Genomic DNA, 20,098 nt, shown 5'->3' with positions numbered 1-20,098 from the left:
GAAATTAATCCAAATGATATTCACACCTCACTGAATTTGCATTTTTTTTTTCAAAAAATGCACTGTGCACCTCTTTGATTTGTCACTTATCTTTGTGCCGTTTTCCTAAAATAGCCGCTTTTCACATATATATACATGTGTGTATTTATATCAAATATATAATAAACAACAGGAGATGCTAAACTCACTGGCTGAATTCGTGAAACAGCCATCTGATGTGTCAAACGCTCAGCAACCCTGTCTCCTGGAAATGAAGTTCATATAGTGCTAATTAGTTTTGCCAAGTGTGTTAAGGGTAATGCAACTGCAGCCTGAATTATTCTCATTTGCACTTGTCGAGGACGTGCTACATTTCTGTACTGCACAAAAGCAGTAATGAGGAGGTTGGTGTGTACAGTTTGCAAAGTACAGAACATTTACATTCCGAGTCCAAAACGTCTTCCAGCATATTTGGATGAGGGTATTTTTCAAGATTTAATGACAATTACATTGCTGTTTACAGATCTGTACTTATGTAGTATGGTGCAATTATTGAGCACCAGGTTTTTTTTTTTTTCCACCACAGACTCCAACAAAAGCTCTGTTCAGTTGGTTTGTTAAGTAAACCGAGCCATGATTTTGTTACAGCCGGCCAGTCTGCACAAACCCGGGACCCTGAAACTGAAGGAACTCGATGGATTTTACTCATAAATATTCTATTTCTTTACACCTGCGCTGTGAAATGTCAAAATGTCCCCTGTACAAAAGATCTCTTCCCATCATGACTTATAGTTTTTAGAACTAGATCCTAATTTACATGATAATACAAATGACTATTACACAGACATGTCATTATAATATGAACATGTCTCGATGACAACAGCTCCAGATACTGGATCTTTTAAGCCACCTTTGAAGATCTGACATCTTCAGAGCTTTTGTTCTGTTTGACCAGAAAGTCCAGCATGTAAATGCTGTTTCGCTGGATGAACAAATACCTTCCAGGTAGTTTCTAATTAGTTTTCTGTTGTTCAACCTATTGATTCATTGACAAATCAGTGATCCAAAGTAACTGCAGTCCGGTACAATTTGAGGTTTTTCTACTTTGAATATTTGCATTTTCTTCTACTTTGACATTAGAACATTTTAGAAGCAAATATTGTACTTTTACTCCACTAGTTTTACTTGAGAACTTTATAGTTACTTTTACAAAATACAAGTTTTGTAAAAAAATATTCAGTATGTAAAGTTTGAAGGGAAACGAGTCGTTCTGCAGCGTAGTTTAGGTATTTGAGCGAATACTTTTGTACAGTGGTACAAAAGATGCTTTTACTAAAATAAACGACCTGATTTGACATTAGTGAGGCCTCTGTTGTTATGCTTTGATTTCATGTACACCAAACATACACCATCTATAGACCACACATAAAAATGTATTTTATTTAGTGTATTAACAAATTGTATTATACATTTTATAGACTGTTTTTGTAACTTTTGTTTCACAAACAACAGCATTATAAAAATAAAAGCACATGTAACATATTGTGATCATGGTGTCATTTTTCTGGAGTAGTACAGAATCTGTTTAATCACCTTTTTTTTTTTATATTGGATTTATTCTTTTCTTACAAAAAATGTGTAGTAGTGTTAAAAAAAAAGAAAAAAAGAAGTGAGTTGTATGGGGAGGAGCTACAAACAATGAGGTGCCCATCATTTACTTGGTTAAAATGGGAGGGCTGAGAGATTAAAATACAAATGTATGTGTATGTTTACACCCAGAAAATAAATGTGATAGGAAAAATACAAACCGAAAAATAAACCATGCTGGCACTGAAATGTTTATATCTGCGAGATGATAACATTGCTTGGGTAATACATTATCAGCAAAAGCTTGTGTTTACTTATGTGAGTGATTGAAATTTGTGCAATCTACAAACATCAGCACATTGGCAACATATCAGTTATGGCAGAGTTTTAAATTTCTATTACTGACTGTCAAAGTTATTTTTAATCCGGAGAGGAAAAAACAATGGATGAGGCAAGTTTGGTGAATTCCACCTCAATTCATACAATACAATGTTGTAAAATTTATACCAAAAGCTGACATAAGAATCTCCAGTGCACTCTCGAGATCCGTGACGACAACAAAAATGTCCCCCAAATGTCCCTCGCACGACTCCAGAATTGCTCTTAGCCGTCATCAGGCCTGTTTGATAACTGCTGTGCCGTCTGTGCGTCTGGCCGCCTGCCCAGTTATTAGCTACACAATTTGGTTGTTTCGTACTCCATCGAGTTGGGCTGCTTGGCACTGAAAGTCTGCAGCGCTGCCTGGATCCTGGCAACGTCTGTAGTGGACAGTTTGAGCCGGTGCCGCAGCAGGCAGGAGAAGAGGTCCAGAGGCTGAGCTCCGGGTGGGGAAAGCCTGTTGACCCGATCCCGGATCTCCAGCAGCTGCAGTAGGGCTGAGTCCTGCGATCCCTGAGTATATGGATAGTCCAACTGTAAAATCAGGTCCTGGATGGCTTCCGGGTCAAAGTGCATACTATAGCCATATACCTGGATGCTATTGATCTTCATGTAGCCTAGATTCCGCCCCGGTTCCAGGTACTCCAAGGGTTCATAATATACAGTTTCATTCCCATTACTCGAGGGCCCTCTGATCCGGCTCCGTAGGTAAAAGTGGACGGTCTCAAAAAATGTTTTCCACTTGTTGCCCAAAGTCAAAGTCCAGTTAAAACAGTCATAGGGAAGGTCTAATTTAGTCCTCTCCCAGTCTGGGTAGTTATTCTGGTCGATGGGCATGATCCAGCTCTCTGAATGGCTTCCCCCAAATGGATTGATGTAGACCGACAGCATGGGGTCCAGAGTGGTGTTCTTAGTAAGGCAGATCTGTAGAGACATCCCCAGGAGCATGTGCACATGGTTTGATTTGTATTTATTACTTTTCAGCGTCAACAGCATCCTCTTCCTCCACGACGGGTCGAACCAGTTATTCAGCCTCACGTCGTTGCTCACAAATATTCCGTGAATGCTGATGCGGTTGTCACGCTTCTGCAAGAGGTAACGCAGCTCCAGGTCCTGCAGGTCTGTCTCGAAGCCAATGTAGTGGTCGGTGGAGTCGGGCACTTCGTTGCGACACACGCCCTGGCTCAGCATGTAACCCTGGTTGCAGGTGGCGCAGCGGGAGCGGTTCTCGTAGGAGCAGGAGGCACAGGAGGTGCCCTCGCCCACGGTGCAGGGGATTACGCCCTGGCAGGGGGGGTGCTCGTAGGGGCAGGAGCAGCTTCGGGTCTCCTCCAGGTAGGAGCCGATGTGGTTGTTCTCGCTGCAGTACATGATGGAGAGGATGTAGTTCAGCCAGTAGCTGAAGGGCCTGTAACAAAGACAGAGCAGTATGTTCAATTCACTGCAGAAATAAATACATCCATCTACGAAATAACGGTACAAATATATATGTATTTTGCTCAGAAACAGAACCGTGGGCATTGTTTTAAGACCAACGACACTAAATAAGTGATCATGTTTTCATCATGTCATGGGCTCCATAGTGTCGAGGTGTGTAAATGTACGGTATGTGTACGTGAGCTAGTATTGTGTGGGTGACGGGAACTGTAGGTAATGGTCCACAGCAGTCGCCGACCATCACTTCATATCCCTCAGAGACGTCTGAAAGTCTGCGAAACGAGGCCCAGATTTAAGCAATTTGTTCAAAGCTACATCTACAAAACGTCTCCATCATTGTGAAACACAAGCTGTAATGGTAAATCCAAATTCCTGGGACTGTTTGTGAAGAAATGAGCAGGCAGACTGCATGACAAGCATGCAATATTATAAATCAGTATTTCACTCCCTTTGTTCCACATCTGTTACATCCTTTTGTTCTCTAGCAGAGTTAGCACTTTTGTTATTGTGCTGTGCAGCTACTAAATTAATTTAGGAGAAACAGTGGCACAGCTACAAGTAAGCTGAAGGCGAGCGGGGAAAAAAAAAAGCAGCATTTGTCCAAAGAGTTGTTTGCTCAAATAAATAGCTGGGCCACACAATATGTGCAGCATTGGAAATTTCCACTTTAATGATGAATATTAGATCAAAGCCGGCCAAGTTTCTTTCCACAACTTCACGAATACGCAAGACATATTTCAAAATAAGTGGTGGCCACTTTTATTTAACGAAAAAGGATTAGGCCACTACATCCGTGATTGCTGCTGACTGTTCCTTACATTTTTTTTTTTTAAATGATGACACATTGATCAGTGTTGCATAATTGCACACAGCACTGTCAAAACCAAAAGAGTGCAAATTAGAGTAACCAGAAAACACATTTGAAACAAAACTGCCAACACAATTAATGCCAACTTTGATAATCTGGATTAAAGGTTTTCTGATTCGATATAAAACAATGAAAAAAAAAAAGAACTGCTACTCGGAGCAGGAAAGGATACAGGATCCTATAAAAACCCATCAAACAAAATAAGTTTGGATCTGATGCAGCATATTTAAATGACGGTTTGATTCTACATCATAAAGAGACACTTTAGACTCTAACTGGGCTTTTGGAAGCCACCATTATCATACAGAAGCTGTAGTTGTGTAACAGTTTGTACACACATACGCATTTTCACAGCAATTCCACATAAGCATTTAACACATTTGTGTTGTCGGAAATTACATACTGTGGAATGTGACAACATAAAATGAATTTGGCAGGTTGTGCTGCATTTTTAAGCAGTGTGAAAATAACAGCCATGCTCCAAATACTTTCCATTACACTTTAATCCTCTAAACATGTGCAAGGCTATTTATAATGTGCCCACTATTTCCTGAAAAATCTGTGAACGGGTGAGATTTTTTTCGCTTTCCTTGTTTTACTTTTTATTCCCCACAGTCTCCACTCACAGCCTATAGAAACACGTCTCTAGTCAACTTCAGCTGTAGCATTTGTCAGTTTTCAAATTCGGTTCTTTCAAAGTGCTTTGAACCAGGAAGCAAACATCACAGTCAGTGTGTGGTAAAGTGTGACGTTGGGGGGGGGGGGGGGGGGGGGGTAATGGGGCAGGGAGCAAGAGACATTTTCTCAAATCATCAAATTTAAAAAGACAGTCGATGTAATGTGTTAACAGTAGCCAGCCTGTCTGAAACTCATCAGTTAGAGTCGGTTGTGCGCATCTCACCTCCAGAGTGGAGGCTGTGCGCAGCGTGAGAGAGGAAGCTGTTCCGCCATCGTAAAGCGCATTGTGTCAGCAGGACATGTAAACTGTCATGGAGACGCAGTGTGCAGCGCAGGCCAAAGAGAAGCTGGGTGTTCACTCTGCAATCTGTTCGAGTCTGTCAGCTCATTTCACACAGATCAATGCCACACACCAACTTTCTCCTCCTGCCACGGATTCAATTTCCACTCAGTGAGCCCAACTTTGTTCTACACTGAAGATGCACTGCATTTTATCCATTAAGAGTGACACTTATTTACTCAAAAAGGCCGGGAAAAAAAAAAAAGCACATCTGTTGTTCTGAATTCATCACCGCTATTATGACACCTTGTGTATTCTCAGACATCGCAGCTGAAAACACATGAAAAACCACAGTGTCCTTATCTCCAATGACTGTACTGAGAAGTTACAAAAGAAACTCCCAAATGGATTTGCAGGATTAAATTACCGAGCGTATGTTTTTTTTTTCCTTCAGCTGACAAAGACCACAATGCTTCAGCACATGAATAATAGCAGTAGCAGAGATGCATGAATATTCTCTTTTGTAAAGAGGAAGAAAAAAAGAAACTCTATTACACAAACATGGTAACATGGAGGGATGCTGTGGAACAGAAGAAGAAGCTGCAGAACAATGCATTTTACTCAGCTTTGTGATTCGACAATTAAATCAAACGTTGGACAGATCATGTGATAAAATGAAGAAAAATCCTACAATTAAAATATTCTGACTTAGGTGAGAGGGCAACACGTCGTTTTAGCGTCTTTTTTTTTTTCCAGCTGCTTGGCTTTCAACCCTCCTAATACGAGCTCTTCGTTAGACATATTGACAGCAAGAGGTTATATCACAGCAGGATGCTAAACATCCAGTTTAAGTATTTACTTTAATCCCTTCCACTGCTCCGCATAACATGCTGCCCTCTCTGAATTCATCCCAAACACTGTCCCGCTGAACATTTGAGGATCACTGCAAATTAGAGTTAAGTGCACACAGGCTTCACATGTGGAGCTGCCTTAACTGTTTGAATGCTGGGTCATTATCAGACCCATCGTTATAGTTAAATAGGTCGCCTACTACCCACTAGTACTGTTATCATCGGTGAGCATTGGTGAAACAGGGGCATCTAGTGGCCATAAAAATTCGGCAGGAGCAACAGTGGCAGTCGCTGACGTAACCTAAAAGTCCTCATAGGTGAGGTCAGGGTGGATAAATGAGAGACAGAATTAAATGGAACCTTTTGGAGCATAACATCGAATGGTAATGACCCTCTGAGCCTACTGAATGGTGTGATAACGTCCCAAGCAGGAACTTTGTGAATATCCCCATTTGGGTCTAACTAGAGTAGATTTTATTAGGCTCGGAATTTACTGAAATGACAGGTGTAAAGCGTTAGACGTCGTGCTGCATTGAAGTCCGTGGAGCTTTGCTTAAACAACACGTTCTCATCCCGCAGCCTCAGACACTGACGCTTCCTGAAGTGTCAAAATGTACCGCTTTAGCACGGCTGGCTACGACCTCACCTCCTCCATATGTGCATATTTAGACAGCGTGGCAGATTGTATACCGCACGACTCTTTGCCATTTCAGTGTTTGAGATTAATTTATCAAGGGGGAGGCAAACTTTTGCACGGATACATTTCATTATTTCATCACTATACGTTTTAGCATATTCCTCATTCTTTATGCCAATCAGACAATAAAGCTCAGTAAAAGCAAAAACTGTAGCAAATCAGCCAGACAGCTTGTGCCTCCATGCACATGTAAATGTTTTCCAAAATGCTGGAATAAAAAAAAAATATTCTGTCGGAATAAAAACGAATTACATTCTCTTATTAGATAGGAGGCAATTGTGGTGGGTGACAAGAGACTGTAGCTGCAGCTAAAAATCACACTGCAGAGGACGAATATTTGGTTTTTTCCACTTGAAATAGCTCCTAAAATGAATCCAGCTCCATCAGGTCTACTGGCACATACGCATTTCTTTTTCATAAGCTTGGAGTCTGAAGACTGCATGATTATTGGGAGAAACACAAAAATAGATTGATCGGCATTTTTTGTGTCCACCATTCCATCACCGCCTAGTTAACTAGCAGAACAGTCTCTGAGCGCTTTCATTTTCCAGGAGGATGGCGCCGATTTCCTGGATGTAAAGGAGGCCTGGGCTGGGAGCGCAGCCAAGTGATCAGGTGTGACACTATAGCTGCCTTCAGTAGGACCTCAGTTGAATATCAAAGTGCTAATATATGGTTTGCATTATTAGCATAATGCCTAGTTCAGGGGATACAAAGCGCCGCTCTGTGAGTGGGCTGAAGAAAATAAATGAGCACTGCTGATCGCAGCTTGCTTGGAAAGGCCTGTGATGTGGCTGCGGGCGTCGAAAGGTTTGCTTATTTTCACACACACACACACACACACACACACTTGCCCATGCATGTTAACAGAAAGGTCAGCAGGAATACTCATCAGTTTCCCACCTCTCCCGCAGCATTATAATTTTAGGCTGCGTTCGACACCTCTTGCTGAGGGTGAAGAGCTTGTTGACGATGCGCCGCGCTTTGCTCAGGAGCTGCTGGGCGCTGAGCTCCAGCTGTCTGTAGCGCTGGTGAACAGTCGGATCCATCTTCCAGAAGTACTGGATGGCAGATGTGTTCAGAGCGTAGAACGTGGGCAGCCTTCGAACAAAGTTCTGAAACTCATCTGAAAAAGACACAGACAGAGATGCAAGATGAGAGTTTTGTTTTTGTATTTCTCCACCACAACAAAATGAGCGAATTCACTTTGCCCTGCAGCTTATGAGTCCATGTGGCCTTTGCACACAGATAGTGTTTGATGCATGCGCTAATGATAAAAGGCAGAGCTAAATATGGGGCTGGGCTAAGATTTGTTCATCTTTCCTTGAATTAATAAACAAACAGGCCCAACACTGTGGCTCTGTACAGGGTAACGTCCTGTCTGCTGCACATACGATTACATTTACAAGCCATCATCTTTATAATAACCATGGTTGTATGGGAAATCGAAGCACGTGCACCACTGATGAGAAAATGACCGCACTGATGTTTGTAATTAGATGTTGTCATCTTGATAATACAGCATCTGATTAGAAAACCATTATGCTTGGTTCCTTTGAAACTAATAAGTTGATTAAACAGCTTGTAATAAAATACAGTGTATTAAAGGGTAGTTGGGGGTGCTTGCCTTGGCCTACATTTTAAAATGAGAAAACACGGTGCAGCTTCAGTGTTTGTTCGTTTAATTCCTCGTGTTAAGCAAAGATTGTTGCCTTCAGGCTAATTCCCTTTGTATTAAGTAATACGAGCAGTTCAAAGGCTGAGTCTGCTCTTATTCTGTATTTTAACTCATCGGAAAATCCAATGAAAATAAATCAAAACTAATCATCTCCCCACTGACGCCGTAAACTTTTTAAATTGGGTCATTCGTGCGGATTCTCATTCGCTACCCTAAATGTAGTTTTTAACACTATAGATAGTGTTGTTTTTTTTTGCCATCTGTGTTCTAAAGAAAAAGCCAGCAACCGAACACGGCGTGATCGAATCGAAGCTACTGTGCCCATGTTCATTAAGGAAGGGACATGTCTTCCAGAGCAGCACTGTGGTGGGCTGATGTTTTTTTAATCGTTTTTGGACAGCGTCAGAGCTCTGCGGCACAGAGGAATAAAATCTGTCCGGCTTTGGATGCACAGATCATATCTACTAACAGGATCCGTTTACTGAACTTTGACAAAAGGAAAAATATAGATTGTCCCCAGACAATTTTTCCTCCCTCTTTGACACTTTCAGTGTCTTCTTGCTTTGTACATCTTCCAGTCTTTTGTTGTTTTTTCAACAAAATATATTTTTTTATATAACATATCATGTTCCACACTTTGAACTGGCACGTGTTTTTACACCGGATGCCCTTCCTGCCACGACCCTCCCGTTTTATCTGGGCTCGGGACCGACCCCAATAAGGTGGCCCTTTGGCGGGATTCAATTCCTCGGCCTTCTGCATCCCATCCCGATGCTCTAGCCATTGAGCCACCCACCCCCGTGTTTCATTTGTAGTGGCCTCTTATAAAATCCCTCTCCATGGGAGAAGAATTTATCAGGAGTCGTTCTAAAAATGTGGCCAGACAAAGCAAACAAAAGTAACAAAAGCTGTCAAAAGACGAATATTATGGAAATGCAAAGCTTTAGTTGTTAAAGGATGATAAGCAAAAGAAACATATTACAGTTTTTTCTCATTTGCTAAGATATGTGTAATGTAATTGGGGTCTACTAGATCTTCATCATCACCTCCTTAGCACAGCAAAAATCTTCTCCTGCAAATGTGTTAGCAAATGCAAATGTGTTTTCCATTGGTTTCACACAATTGATGAGAACCTTGTGGCCACGAGCAAATGGACAAAATATAAAGTTCTTAGTATTTAAGTTTTTAGTATTTTGGGGACATTTCCACTCATAAGTTTCATTTGTTTTCGTTATATGTATTTACAGTGTTCAGCTTTTCCATGTTTGAACAATATAGAAAAAAATGAATAAATCAGATGCAATGGAGTAAACATGACATGAAAGGAAATTTCTATTTTTTTATTTTCTCTGAATAAACAACACACAACAAATGCTGTGCCATGTTAATCTAGATGCTCCCTGTAGGTCTTGCACATCAGAGACAGCTGTTTTTCACCAGGTCGCCTCAAAGAAGCTACAGGTGCAGAGTGCAGCAGGGTTTGTCATTTACGGTGAAATCTACAGTGGGCCTGAAAGCTCAAAGCACACTTTCTGAAAAGTTGCAACAAAAGCTAATTTTGCAAATAAAAAAACAATTTTGGGCAGCGAACCTGTGATGGCATTTCAGCCAAGTGTATTTATATGACTGACCCCACCCGCCATCTTGTCACAGCTGCATGGTATTAATCATTAGGGCATGAATTAGGGCATTCAATCACAAAACATCCGCGTCATCGTTATCCACATAAAACCAGAGTCAGTCTGCTAAATCCTCATAAAGGAAAACTAAAAGTTTCATGCAAGTGCATTGCAACATAACACTGTACATCATCAATTAAATTCATCTTTAATGCAGCAGCTTATATCTGCTTTATAAAATATTAGACTTCAGCCTAATTTATTTCGTGCTGTTACCTGGTCACTTCTCTCCTGAATACAAAAGTACAACATCACTGGAAACTTCCTAATTAAAATAAGGTAAAATGGAATAAAATATAACAATGATAATGTTTTGTCTGCAGCAATAAATTTAACTAAATCTGATGTGTAAAGTTTCTTGGGAAAGGTGGAAATTGCAAGCGCCACGAAAACAGTGTTTCATCCCTAGAAACCCACTCACTACCCACCATTATTATCTTGTCAGCCACTGAAGCCAGGAAGGTACCAGTGCTTTTCTTTTGTATGACTCAAAATAATTAATAAAACAAAACAAAAAAAACCCCAGCACTGTCAGATTTGGAGGAGCATATTCACAGACACTGTGTGGGCATAATTAAAAATAAGAAACGTGGGTTGGCGTAATGATGTGGATCTATGCAGAGGCTTGTTGAGCAGATTCCTCCTAAATTGCTATATATATACACACACACACATCTGTCTTTACAATTATTAAACGTTGTGTCTTAGTAGTTGTGTGTATTTTAAGGAAATGGATCAGTACCTACTGTATATGTGCAACCTTGCAGAATCAAGATACTGCAGATGGTTGCACATCACCCTCAGAACGGCTGAAGAAAATCATCTCTGCAATCAGCTGGCTGTGAAAAAGCCTCTTTTAACACTCAAGAGTCGTGATTATTATTTACTGTGCTACTGATTTGATTTCCGTTTGATCAAACGTATAAAGTGAATCCCGAGGGGTGTTCGAAAGGAACCGTCTTATTTTTCTTTATTTGATGCAGCTCTGCAAGCGCGGCTCTCGGGGGGCACCTTGCTGCCCAAGTTATTGCCAGCTGTCCGCTAATCAAGTTGCCCTAAGTACAGAAGCATGTAGCCAGTAATAACACTCACAGCCAGCACGGTGCCCAAAGAACAGCTTAAGGCAGGAGCTGGAAATGAGTGAAACAGCGAGATGCCCTCAGAGCCTGTGGAGGCAGATCCGTGTAATGGCAGGGGGACAACCCCCCACCCCCCAAAAAAAACAGATGTACTTAACAAGGTTATGCACAACAATATGATATGTGCAACATATCATATTGTTGTGCAACATAAGCTCATACTGTGGTCAGTAGGGTGAGCTGATGTACATGCTACCACATTACATCAGGCCAGATAGTAAAAAAAATCATTAAAACAAATGCAAGTGCTGCACGGAGTAACGTCACACGTTGCTAAGACTTGACAGCAATGCTTGTTCCTGGTGTGTGACAGCTCTTCCTACGGTTTCTGAAAACCCTCGTTTGACTGACCCAGTCACATTAAACTAAACGCTGACCTCCCGTTTTCGTTTCCCTACACAGACAGGCTCCAACGGCAGAAAAGGGCCGTTTGAATGTCAGAGAAGAGGGTCAGTTGTTTCAGCAAAGCGACATGTGCGACATGACAAATTTGTCAGCTGCTGAGGTGTTTCTGTACAGTTTCTACTCCATCCACTGTAAATCTGGCTGTGGGAAGCCACCGAGGGAAACGGTACACAACCCTTTTTGGCCTTTTTTGATTTTTATCTGGCAAACACTTTATAATGACATCACACACCAATAACAATTTCGTGAATTTGGAAGCGATAACTTCTAAAAAAAGTCATTCAAGGGACCTGTTAACACCACTTAAAGATAAAAATCCAAAGTTACTGGTTTTAAATACTTTTTAATTTGAAAACGTACTTTCCCGAGTTGTGTGGAAATACTATTGTTGGTAATTACAGCAACCTATGTCTGCGTGTCATGTACACTGAAAGTTTTGCATTCATTGATTAAAATAAAATGTAAGTTATGGTAACTTAATAAGATTCCTCCGTCCACTTACACAGAAAAAGTAGAGACTGAGTGTTACAGGAGCGGCTGTACATGGCACAGAGACGTAAAAGGCATTTTCAAGGTGAGAACAAATTTGCTTTTCAAAGAAATTCTATTATTGACTGTCGTATAGTCTATAGCTCCACTGAACTGATGGATAAAGGAAAACACCTGCAAGCAAACTTGATGTTGCCCGACTACACACAGTGCCAGTTTTATTTAGTCATTTAAACCAGCCATCTTTGCCTTGTGTCAGTGGATCATTACGGTGACCTATGTGAAATTTGCAAAGCTAGAGAGGGCTTTGTATTGGACCAGGGTGAGGGAAAGTGTGTTAGAGTCGTTCCTTCTATGGAGAAACTAATTGGAAAAATGTTTTGACGCAGCTCAGTATTTTTTTAGCAGTCAGCGTAAAAACATTTTTTTATAATGCCAGTAATTAAGTGGAGGGCAAATAAAAATGCATTTGTGTCAAGCAGAAATGCTAATTCACTCTCCGCAATGTAGTTTGTTGCTGCCACTTAATTTCAGCAGAAATATTAATAATTTGAAAAGCTTGATGCAAATTCGTTTGTAGTTTTTTTTTTTTTCATTTTATTTACCACAAGCAGATCTGCAGGAGGGAGGGGGACCAGCTAAACCCTGTATTTTTCGGTTCTTAAAGCTTTTTTTTTTTTTTTTCCGTCCTTTCGGCGTAAGTCGTGAGTTCAGCGGATCACTGTCCGCATGATGAGTTGGCACAGTTTCGATGCCGGATGCCCCTTCCTGATGCAACCCTCCCAAATTCTGCGGAGCTGGGGATGAGAATGGGCTGTTGCCCAGGGACACTTTGACATGTGGCCGGGATCGAACCACTGACCCTGTGGTCCGTGGACGACTGCCTTTTATATGACTTTATAGCCCCCCATCCACCAAAACATGCAAGGAAACTTCTGTGACATCGTTGGTTTGTAACATGTAAAGGTTGATTTCAAGCTGGTTTTAGCTGCCGTCTTGTAAAATAAAAGTAAAGTATTTTAATAAAATAAAAACCTAGATTTGTTCAGAGCCCCTGACCCCCGCCCTGAGCTTACACCATAACATACCACCCTGAAAAATCTATAACGTGTGTAGTGGTTGTCTGACATGTCAGGTTTGTGTAACGGCTGCACCCTGCGCTGTAAAATCCATCAAAGTCTTTCCCCTTCACAGAATAAAATGCATTTCTGAGCTTTTTTCGTGTGCTTTTGCAGGATGCAGCTTTAAAAATTGCTGTCTGGCGTAGCCGTAGCGATGAAGTCAGTTCACACGAATTTGACATAATTACCCATGTTTTCATAGACGCCCCCCCCCCCATTCATCGACTCTTCTAACAAAGGGTTGTAATGGAAAGGCTCCCAGGCATCCAACAAGTGCACAAAAGGAAAACACTGACCTGACTCCTCAAAGTCTTGGTTGGCTGTGTTCCAGGAAAGTCGGATTTGCAGCAAACTGGCTTCCATAGCCCTCAGATCCACCTCGGGGCAATTACACTGTGGGTAGTCCACGGTGCACTGGCACCAGCAGTCATTGTCCCGGCACACAAATTGGCCCTCCTCATTACAGCCGATGTAGCTGAGGGCTGCCTGCACGAACCGGGCTCTCAGATACTCTGGCAGTATGGCCTGGAGGCCTGAGGCAATGGCACAAACAGAACAAAAAGCTGAATTGTCGCTGTACACTGGATCTGTAAATCACCACAGCCTGGCATACATTTTCTCTCCTTTATTTATTTTTCGTGAGCCATGCTTAACATGTGCTTGGCGTCGCGCGTAGTATCCTGAGATGCTCTTAAAATTGTGTTTTGACTGCAGAGTTGTGCCGCTTTTGTTTCTAAATCATTATCCGCGATTCACGTCAGAACTCTGCAGGCGTGCATGACCAAAAAGAAAAAAAAAAAAAGAAAGAAAAAAGAAAAAAGTAGAAGAGTGATTGAAGCTAAATTTGTTCTGACGCTCTCGTACTGCAGTTATAAGCTTGCCAGAGAACAGACACTGTGACAATTCCATCTGAAATTGGGGGAGTTCAATTATGGATGGCCAACCTTGCAAATGAATCTTGTTTTCAGGGCTCTGAACCAAAACGGAGCTGACAGAGTCGAGGTTGTCATAGTTACTGCATCCAAGAGGGCCCGTCCTTGTTTCGGTCACCTAAAGGGAGGAAAACAGAGGCACATAACAATAATCCATACTGAGAAAGGAACCCACTAATGGCATTAAATATAGAGACAGAGAGATAAAGGAGAAAGAGAGGAGGGTGAAAGGAGGGAGAACATGACTAAATGTCACACAGAATAAGATTAACAACACCCTTTGCCTTCACTCTTATTTTCCCAGAAAAAAAGTATGTGACGCATTATGTAGACCTCTGCATTGTGGAAATCATATTTAAGATAATGACTTTGTGAGCTAGTGTGTGGGTAATTGAGTTGTGATAAGGATCCCTGGAGGACGGCGTAATGAGTAAGTTGTGGTGTCATCTGTCAAATTCCCTACATTGCGTTTACCCATTTTAATGCCCACTGACACTGGTAACATGCTAAAATCCACTGTGTTGCGGGTGTAAGCACGGCCTATTAAATTATACACGCACCTGAGGATTCATGTACACGAACTTTTAAATGAGTTATGCAATATTGTTGCTATTTATCATTACATGCTTTCAGAGCTGCTGTACGTTCAAGGTTGTAACCAAAAAATGCAACAAACTCGCATCTCGAATTTTCAGTGTTACCTTTGGCTCACAGACTTCCACTGTTTTTTTTTTAAAGGATATATTTTCTTTTTAATGCCATTTTGACTGTTGATTTTTGGCCAGTTCGGGTGAACCTGTGGTGCCGTTAAAAACCGAAATACGAGGTGCGATTACTTCAATCATGACCAATCAAACCACCTCTGTTTGCACAATTGCACTGAGAACAGTATGGAACACGTTTCACCACAAAAAAACCCAAAAAAAAAACCAACCGTTTCTGGGATCAAACTGAGCTGTGGTGGAGGTGCAAAGTCTCCATGAAAAGACCAAATTGCACCCCAAGTGAGCCACTGAGGGTCGTTGGATATTAAATCCTAGCAGCTTGAGGGGAGGAAAACACATTTAGTTAGCACAAGTTTCTCCGGTCCCTCGAGAACTGTTGAACAAACCTAGCAAATGGTTCAGTGGCATAAAGTAAACTCCGAGCGAGCTGGCACATGTAGTCGGTTTTGCTGTGACAAAAGGTCATCCAGCAGCCTCTTTATAGAGGATATGCCCACGTCTTTTATTTAGCCCTGGATCACTATGCCACTTCTGTATATCTGACAACTTGTCACAACACATTTTTCCCTATTAACCATCGGACATTCATTTATAAATTAAATAAGACAGTTCAAGCCCCTTGTAGAAATTACGTTCCTATGCAATGTCTAGTTTGACTGCGGCGTTATTAAAGCATTTTACGGTTGTGTTTAGGCCGTTACAGGAGCTGGTTAGGCTCAGAGGAAGATCGAGGGCCGGTGTCATTTCACACAAAACGTGTCTCATTGCTTTTAATAGCATCCACAATGTTTCTCTAGCTCTAACATCAGTGGTTTTCTTGCCTGAACCCAACCAGAAGGGTCTCAGGTCTTTGGCTTGACAGTGCTGTACTTCTCCCTTTCCCTTAATAAAAAGTACCTGTCGGGATTTGTGCAGGAGAATGGAGTGTTAACACAGTGTGATATGAGGGAACTTTATTTTGAGAAGGGAGGGAACAAATCAAATAACAAAATCCAGTCCGACAGAAGGGTTGCAATCAGGCATGTAAACTAATACCTGGAGGAGGGTAAGAGGGAACTTAAGGGTGAAGCTGACAGTCATGAATTGTGTCATTCCTAATTCTACAGTCCAATGAAGATTAACACGGAACGAGGACATCGAGACCACAGTATTCAAACATAAACACACAACCGGACTCCTGTGAGTGAAGCTGAGAGTCAGAATTTGAACGTGGGATTATAAAAGATTTATTAAAGAACACGGGATATGAAAAGGCAAACTAAAACTCCCTCCAGATGGAAGGACAGAGGCTGACTTGGCCTTAGAGAAACAATAATGATCCAAAATGCCTCCAAAAACATGAATCGGGGAGAAAGTAAAACACAAGGCGGAACTAGAATAACAAATACGAGGAAGCAGGGAAAAGATGCACGGCGGGTTAAAACAGTAACATAGGACGGGCCCCAATTGAACCTCAAAACAAGAGATACAAGGGTCCAATAACGAGAGTTAGAATTCCGCATAACAGGAGTCAAGCAAACCGGAAAACAGGCTGTTTCATAATGGAGAAAAGATGAGGATCAGGTAGGAAGTGAGGGGAGAGCTGAGTCTAAATGGGCAGCGGAACAGGTGTAAACAATAATGGCCGGTGATGAGTGTCGAAGCTGGAGGAATGAACTGCAAACAGGAAGTGGGGGAAAGAGCTACAAAACAAAAGTCCCGAACAGGAAGTGGAGATAAAGGGCCGACTCATGAAAGTAACATTTCACTGCTCATCGTGAGAGGAAATGATTAAAGCATCAGCTGAACAGGGCATCTCATCAGTTTATATAGAACACATCAATGTTTAATATAAGGTTCAAAATAAAATGTTTCACGACAACATTTCTATTTACCGATTTATTTCTAACTTTTTCTCGCACAACAACATCCAGTCTTTTCAAGTGCTCGTTAATTCCTATGGCTTTCGTCACTATACGACTCTTTAAGGTTAAATCACTACACTCAGTGTTTATTTGCTGTTGGGACATGGAAGCCCGGCTCTTTTTTGTTCCCTTATCGAAAAAAATCGAATTGTCTTCACCGTTTAAAGAGACGCGGTTGTTTTTCTGCTTTTCTGCGTTGAACTTAAATGTGGGCCACATGTCTACAGTAACAATAAAGTCACTAGTGCACAGACAACCACAGCCAAACCTTGAAACAGACAAAGAAAAGACAAAGCACACTATGATCTGACCGTATACAGTATGAGGGGAGCCCTCCTCCGATACGAGGAAGAGCCACACTTCGAATCACTTGGAGTCAGGAACATCAGATTTGGGCTACACTTAGCATGCGGTATCTGCTTAATTAACAGAACAGCTTCATCCATGTGGGAGTAAAAGAAGAAGAATCAGGGATGCTTTATTTTCCAGGTGCTGAATTTTCCAGATAATTTCCTGGACAATGTTCCACAGAAACTTATTATACACGTCTCACAGAAGGCATGGACGACATGTAGGGGGCTTTCTAAAAGTGTACAGTAAATTGCCGCAGCTATTACCTACTTTCATTGTATTTGAGTCTGAAAAAATATACGAAGTAGGTAAATGGAAATAATTATGCATCTGCATTTATTAGGGATTCCAGCAAAGAGACCGGATAATTGGTAACTGTTCATAAGTGTTGACTTGGTGAGGTTGTTAGAGATTCATTTTCATCGTAAAATTATGGCTAATTAACAGCTAAATATCTGCCAACGTCTACAAAGTGAGAGAAATGTTTTCCAGGGAAATCTGGATATTTTAGGGCCAGTGAAACTACTGAAAAGGTTTTTATCAAAAGGGGGCTCATGAAAAGAAGTGTGTCCATCCCCTATCACGAGAAGCAAATGTTTATTGGAAGGATTTGCACACAGAGGAGTGTGGACAGTTGAGCAGTGAGCTGTGTGTGCAAGGATTCTCTGGATTGTCAAAAGGAAAAGATGCCGTTTGTCTGTGCAAATCGACCGTCTGTGCAGCAAACAGCACCGTGTCCTTGTGTCTGGGCTGGAGAACCACGTGAAAATAACCGAAGTCTACTTGGTTCTAACATGAAAACAGCACTCGTGATTAGTCCCAAATCTTCCTAATGCTTAACACCAGCGCGGGAAAATGTTTCAGGAACAAATGTGGAATTTATGAAAAGTAGCCGATGCTAATGTAAAAGTGGAAAACAAGGACTTAATGATCAAACTTAACCTGTCCTCTCCCTGATTTTAATATTAACTCCTCCCGAGTGTGTGGAGGACATGGTTTTCAGCGACAAATGAAGATTTTAAAGCTGTTGAAGCAGATAACTGATCTGCAGCTCCACTCGAGCCCAGTGTGTTTATTTCTACTACCACTTTGGTGATCTATTAAAAGCCACTTGTCATTTTCTGCCGGCTTAACTTCAAAACAAGCTTTTTATATTTACGTGCATTTTAAATTAAATGTGATTCAATAATAATTCTTTTTTTTTGGGGGGGGGACTACTTTCATTTTCCAAGGCCATACTCTGTTGTTAAAGTGTGATGAAGTGAGGGACGTTTAGATTTTATAGGGGTCCTCAGACAGGAGACATCACCATCATCAATCATTCATATAGTATTAATTTTAAAAATTGCATTATCATGATTAGAGATGTCCTGATAACACTTTTCCCCAGACTACGTACAAGTACTTACATTTGAGTACTCACCGATACCGCGAACAGATACAAGTACTAAACTGTACTCTGCAGTTAAGCAAATCTCGTGAGAACAGAAAACCTTGCGTGAACAAAGCAAAGATTTAGAGTGAGATCCTGGAAGGAGAAGCGTGGACATCACAGACTGTTGAGTCCACAATGAAGGTAAAATAACTTGGGAAAACAAAGCGAACAGGTAACGTTCTAGTTACTGTATAGAACCCTGGTTGTTGTTGATGTCAGTCGCAAAAATTTAAGGTTTTTAAAACACTCATGAAAATGACTGCTAGTAACTAGATCTTAAGATAACAGAGCTGCTTTGCTTTTGTCCTGATCAGTTCTCTAACCTACAGACCTTTTTCCCCCTCTGCCTACTCGTGGAGGTTGACACGGTATCGGAGAAGTACGAGTACAAGTTCACAAAGGCAGCATTGGGCCTGATGTCTCACACTGGTATCAGCATCGGGGGACATCCCTGATGGGGATTTTTAAACCGACTCCGTGTGGGGTGTGTGCTGGCATTAAAGAAGGTTTGTGCTTAAAATCTTGTTTCAGCATCATTGAACTCAGACCTCACTCCAGAGTTAAATTCACTTTGAATTCCGCCGCAACTTTTTCAAAGTAGTGAGTACAGTAAAATATTATTTATCAAGTAGAGTAAGAAGGTGATTTTTCAAACAGAGAAGGGCCACTGTCAAAAGTCCACCTTTCACCATCATACAGTAGGAAAAACGTGGGCCCCTCGCACTTTTATAACTTGTGGTCTTGTAATAATTTTGGGGTTTTTTTTTGTTTTTTTTATATTTCAACACATTTCTTTGATCCCCATGAAATAGTTGTTATAGCTGCACACAAATGATGACACTCTTACAGCGGTTCCTGTGTCTTCTTTGAGAACACTTCTTCTAAATGTGGGCAGGAGGAGCCAAAAAAGTGCAACACTGTAACAAATTATTGCCATTTCTACAGTATAATTTTACAATAAATTCTTGTTCTACGATTTGAAAAAGTATACTTTTAATGCATCATGGGTTTCAAAATAATTACAGTAGTTGAACACATTTCCCACAATAACATGCTGTAACATTGCAGGTGAGTTGTGTTCTCACTGCAAATGATGGATATTCCAGTAAATACTGTTCACATTGCCTTCTGTAGCACAAAGTGCTTGTTTTATTTGTGCTCGCATCATCTTACCAAAGTCACAGATTTGGAATTCAGCAAAAGCTCAGTCTGCACCATTTCTTTTTACTTTCCATGAGCTAACTAAAGATAACATAGGTGAAGCTACAGCTACATACATTAGCCTTACCGCCCACGCTCACGCCATTGTTCACTTCAATGGAGCCAAGCTGGGCGCTAAACGCCTACTCCTTCTTAAACATATCATTTGTGATTTGTTAGGACTCATAAACATGCATGTGAACAGACTGTGAGGCTAATCCAACACCATTTAAACAAATAGAAGAACAGCCGGGGAGTTGGGAGTTGAACACAGGATCTCCTGTT

At 41.2% G+C, this 20,098-nt stretch overlaps 1 protein-coding gene across 4 annotated transcripts in view; it reads right to left on the bottom strand.

The window, feature by feature from the left end:
- Positions 1-1,446: 1,446 nt before the first annotated feature.
- The window catches only part of LOC137131884 (BMP/retinoic acid-inducible neural-specific protein 3-like), a 51,174-nt gene continuing 32,522 nt past the window's right edge, over positions 1,447-20,098 (bottom strand). For 2 of the 4 annotated variants that reach the window (XM_067513720.1, XM_067513723.1), the window contains 4 exons: positions 14,211-14,316; positions 13,563-13,799; positions 7,659-7,881; positions 1,452-3,352 (listed from right to left, as the gene is read on the bottom strand). In XM_067513720.1, coding sequence (XP_067369821.1) covers positions 2,236-3,352; positions 7,659-7,881; positions 13,563-13,799; positions 14,211-14,316 — 1,683 coding nt within the window. In that variant the 3' untranslated portion in view covers positions 1,452-2,235. Of the gene's footprint in view, positions 3,353-7,658; positions 7,882-13,562; positions 13,800-14,210; positions 14,317-20,098 lie in introns of all 4 variants that reach the window. The other 2 variants (XM_067513721.1, XM_067513722.1) reach the window with 2 other exon arrangements.

This window comes from Channa argus, chromosome 8 (assembly GCF_033026475.1).
Source record: "Channa argus isolate prfri chromosome 8, Channa argus male v1.0, whole genome shotgun sequence".
Taxonomy (NCBI): domain Eukaryota; kingdom Metazoa; phylum Chordata; class Actinopteri; order Anabantiformes; family Channidae; genus Channa; species Channa argus.
Note: the sequence above shows the minus strand (reverse complement) of the source record. Positions and strands in the feature narration are given on the sequence as shown.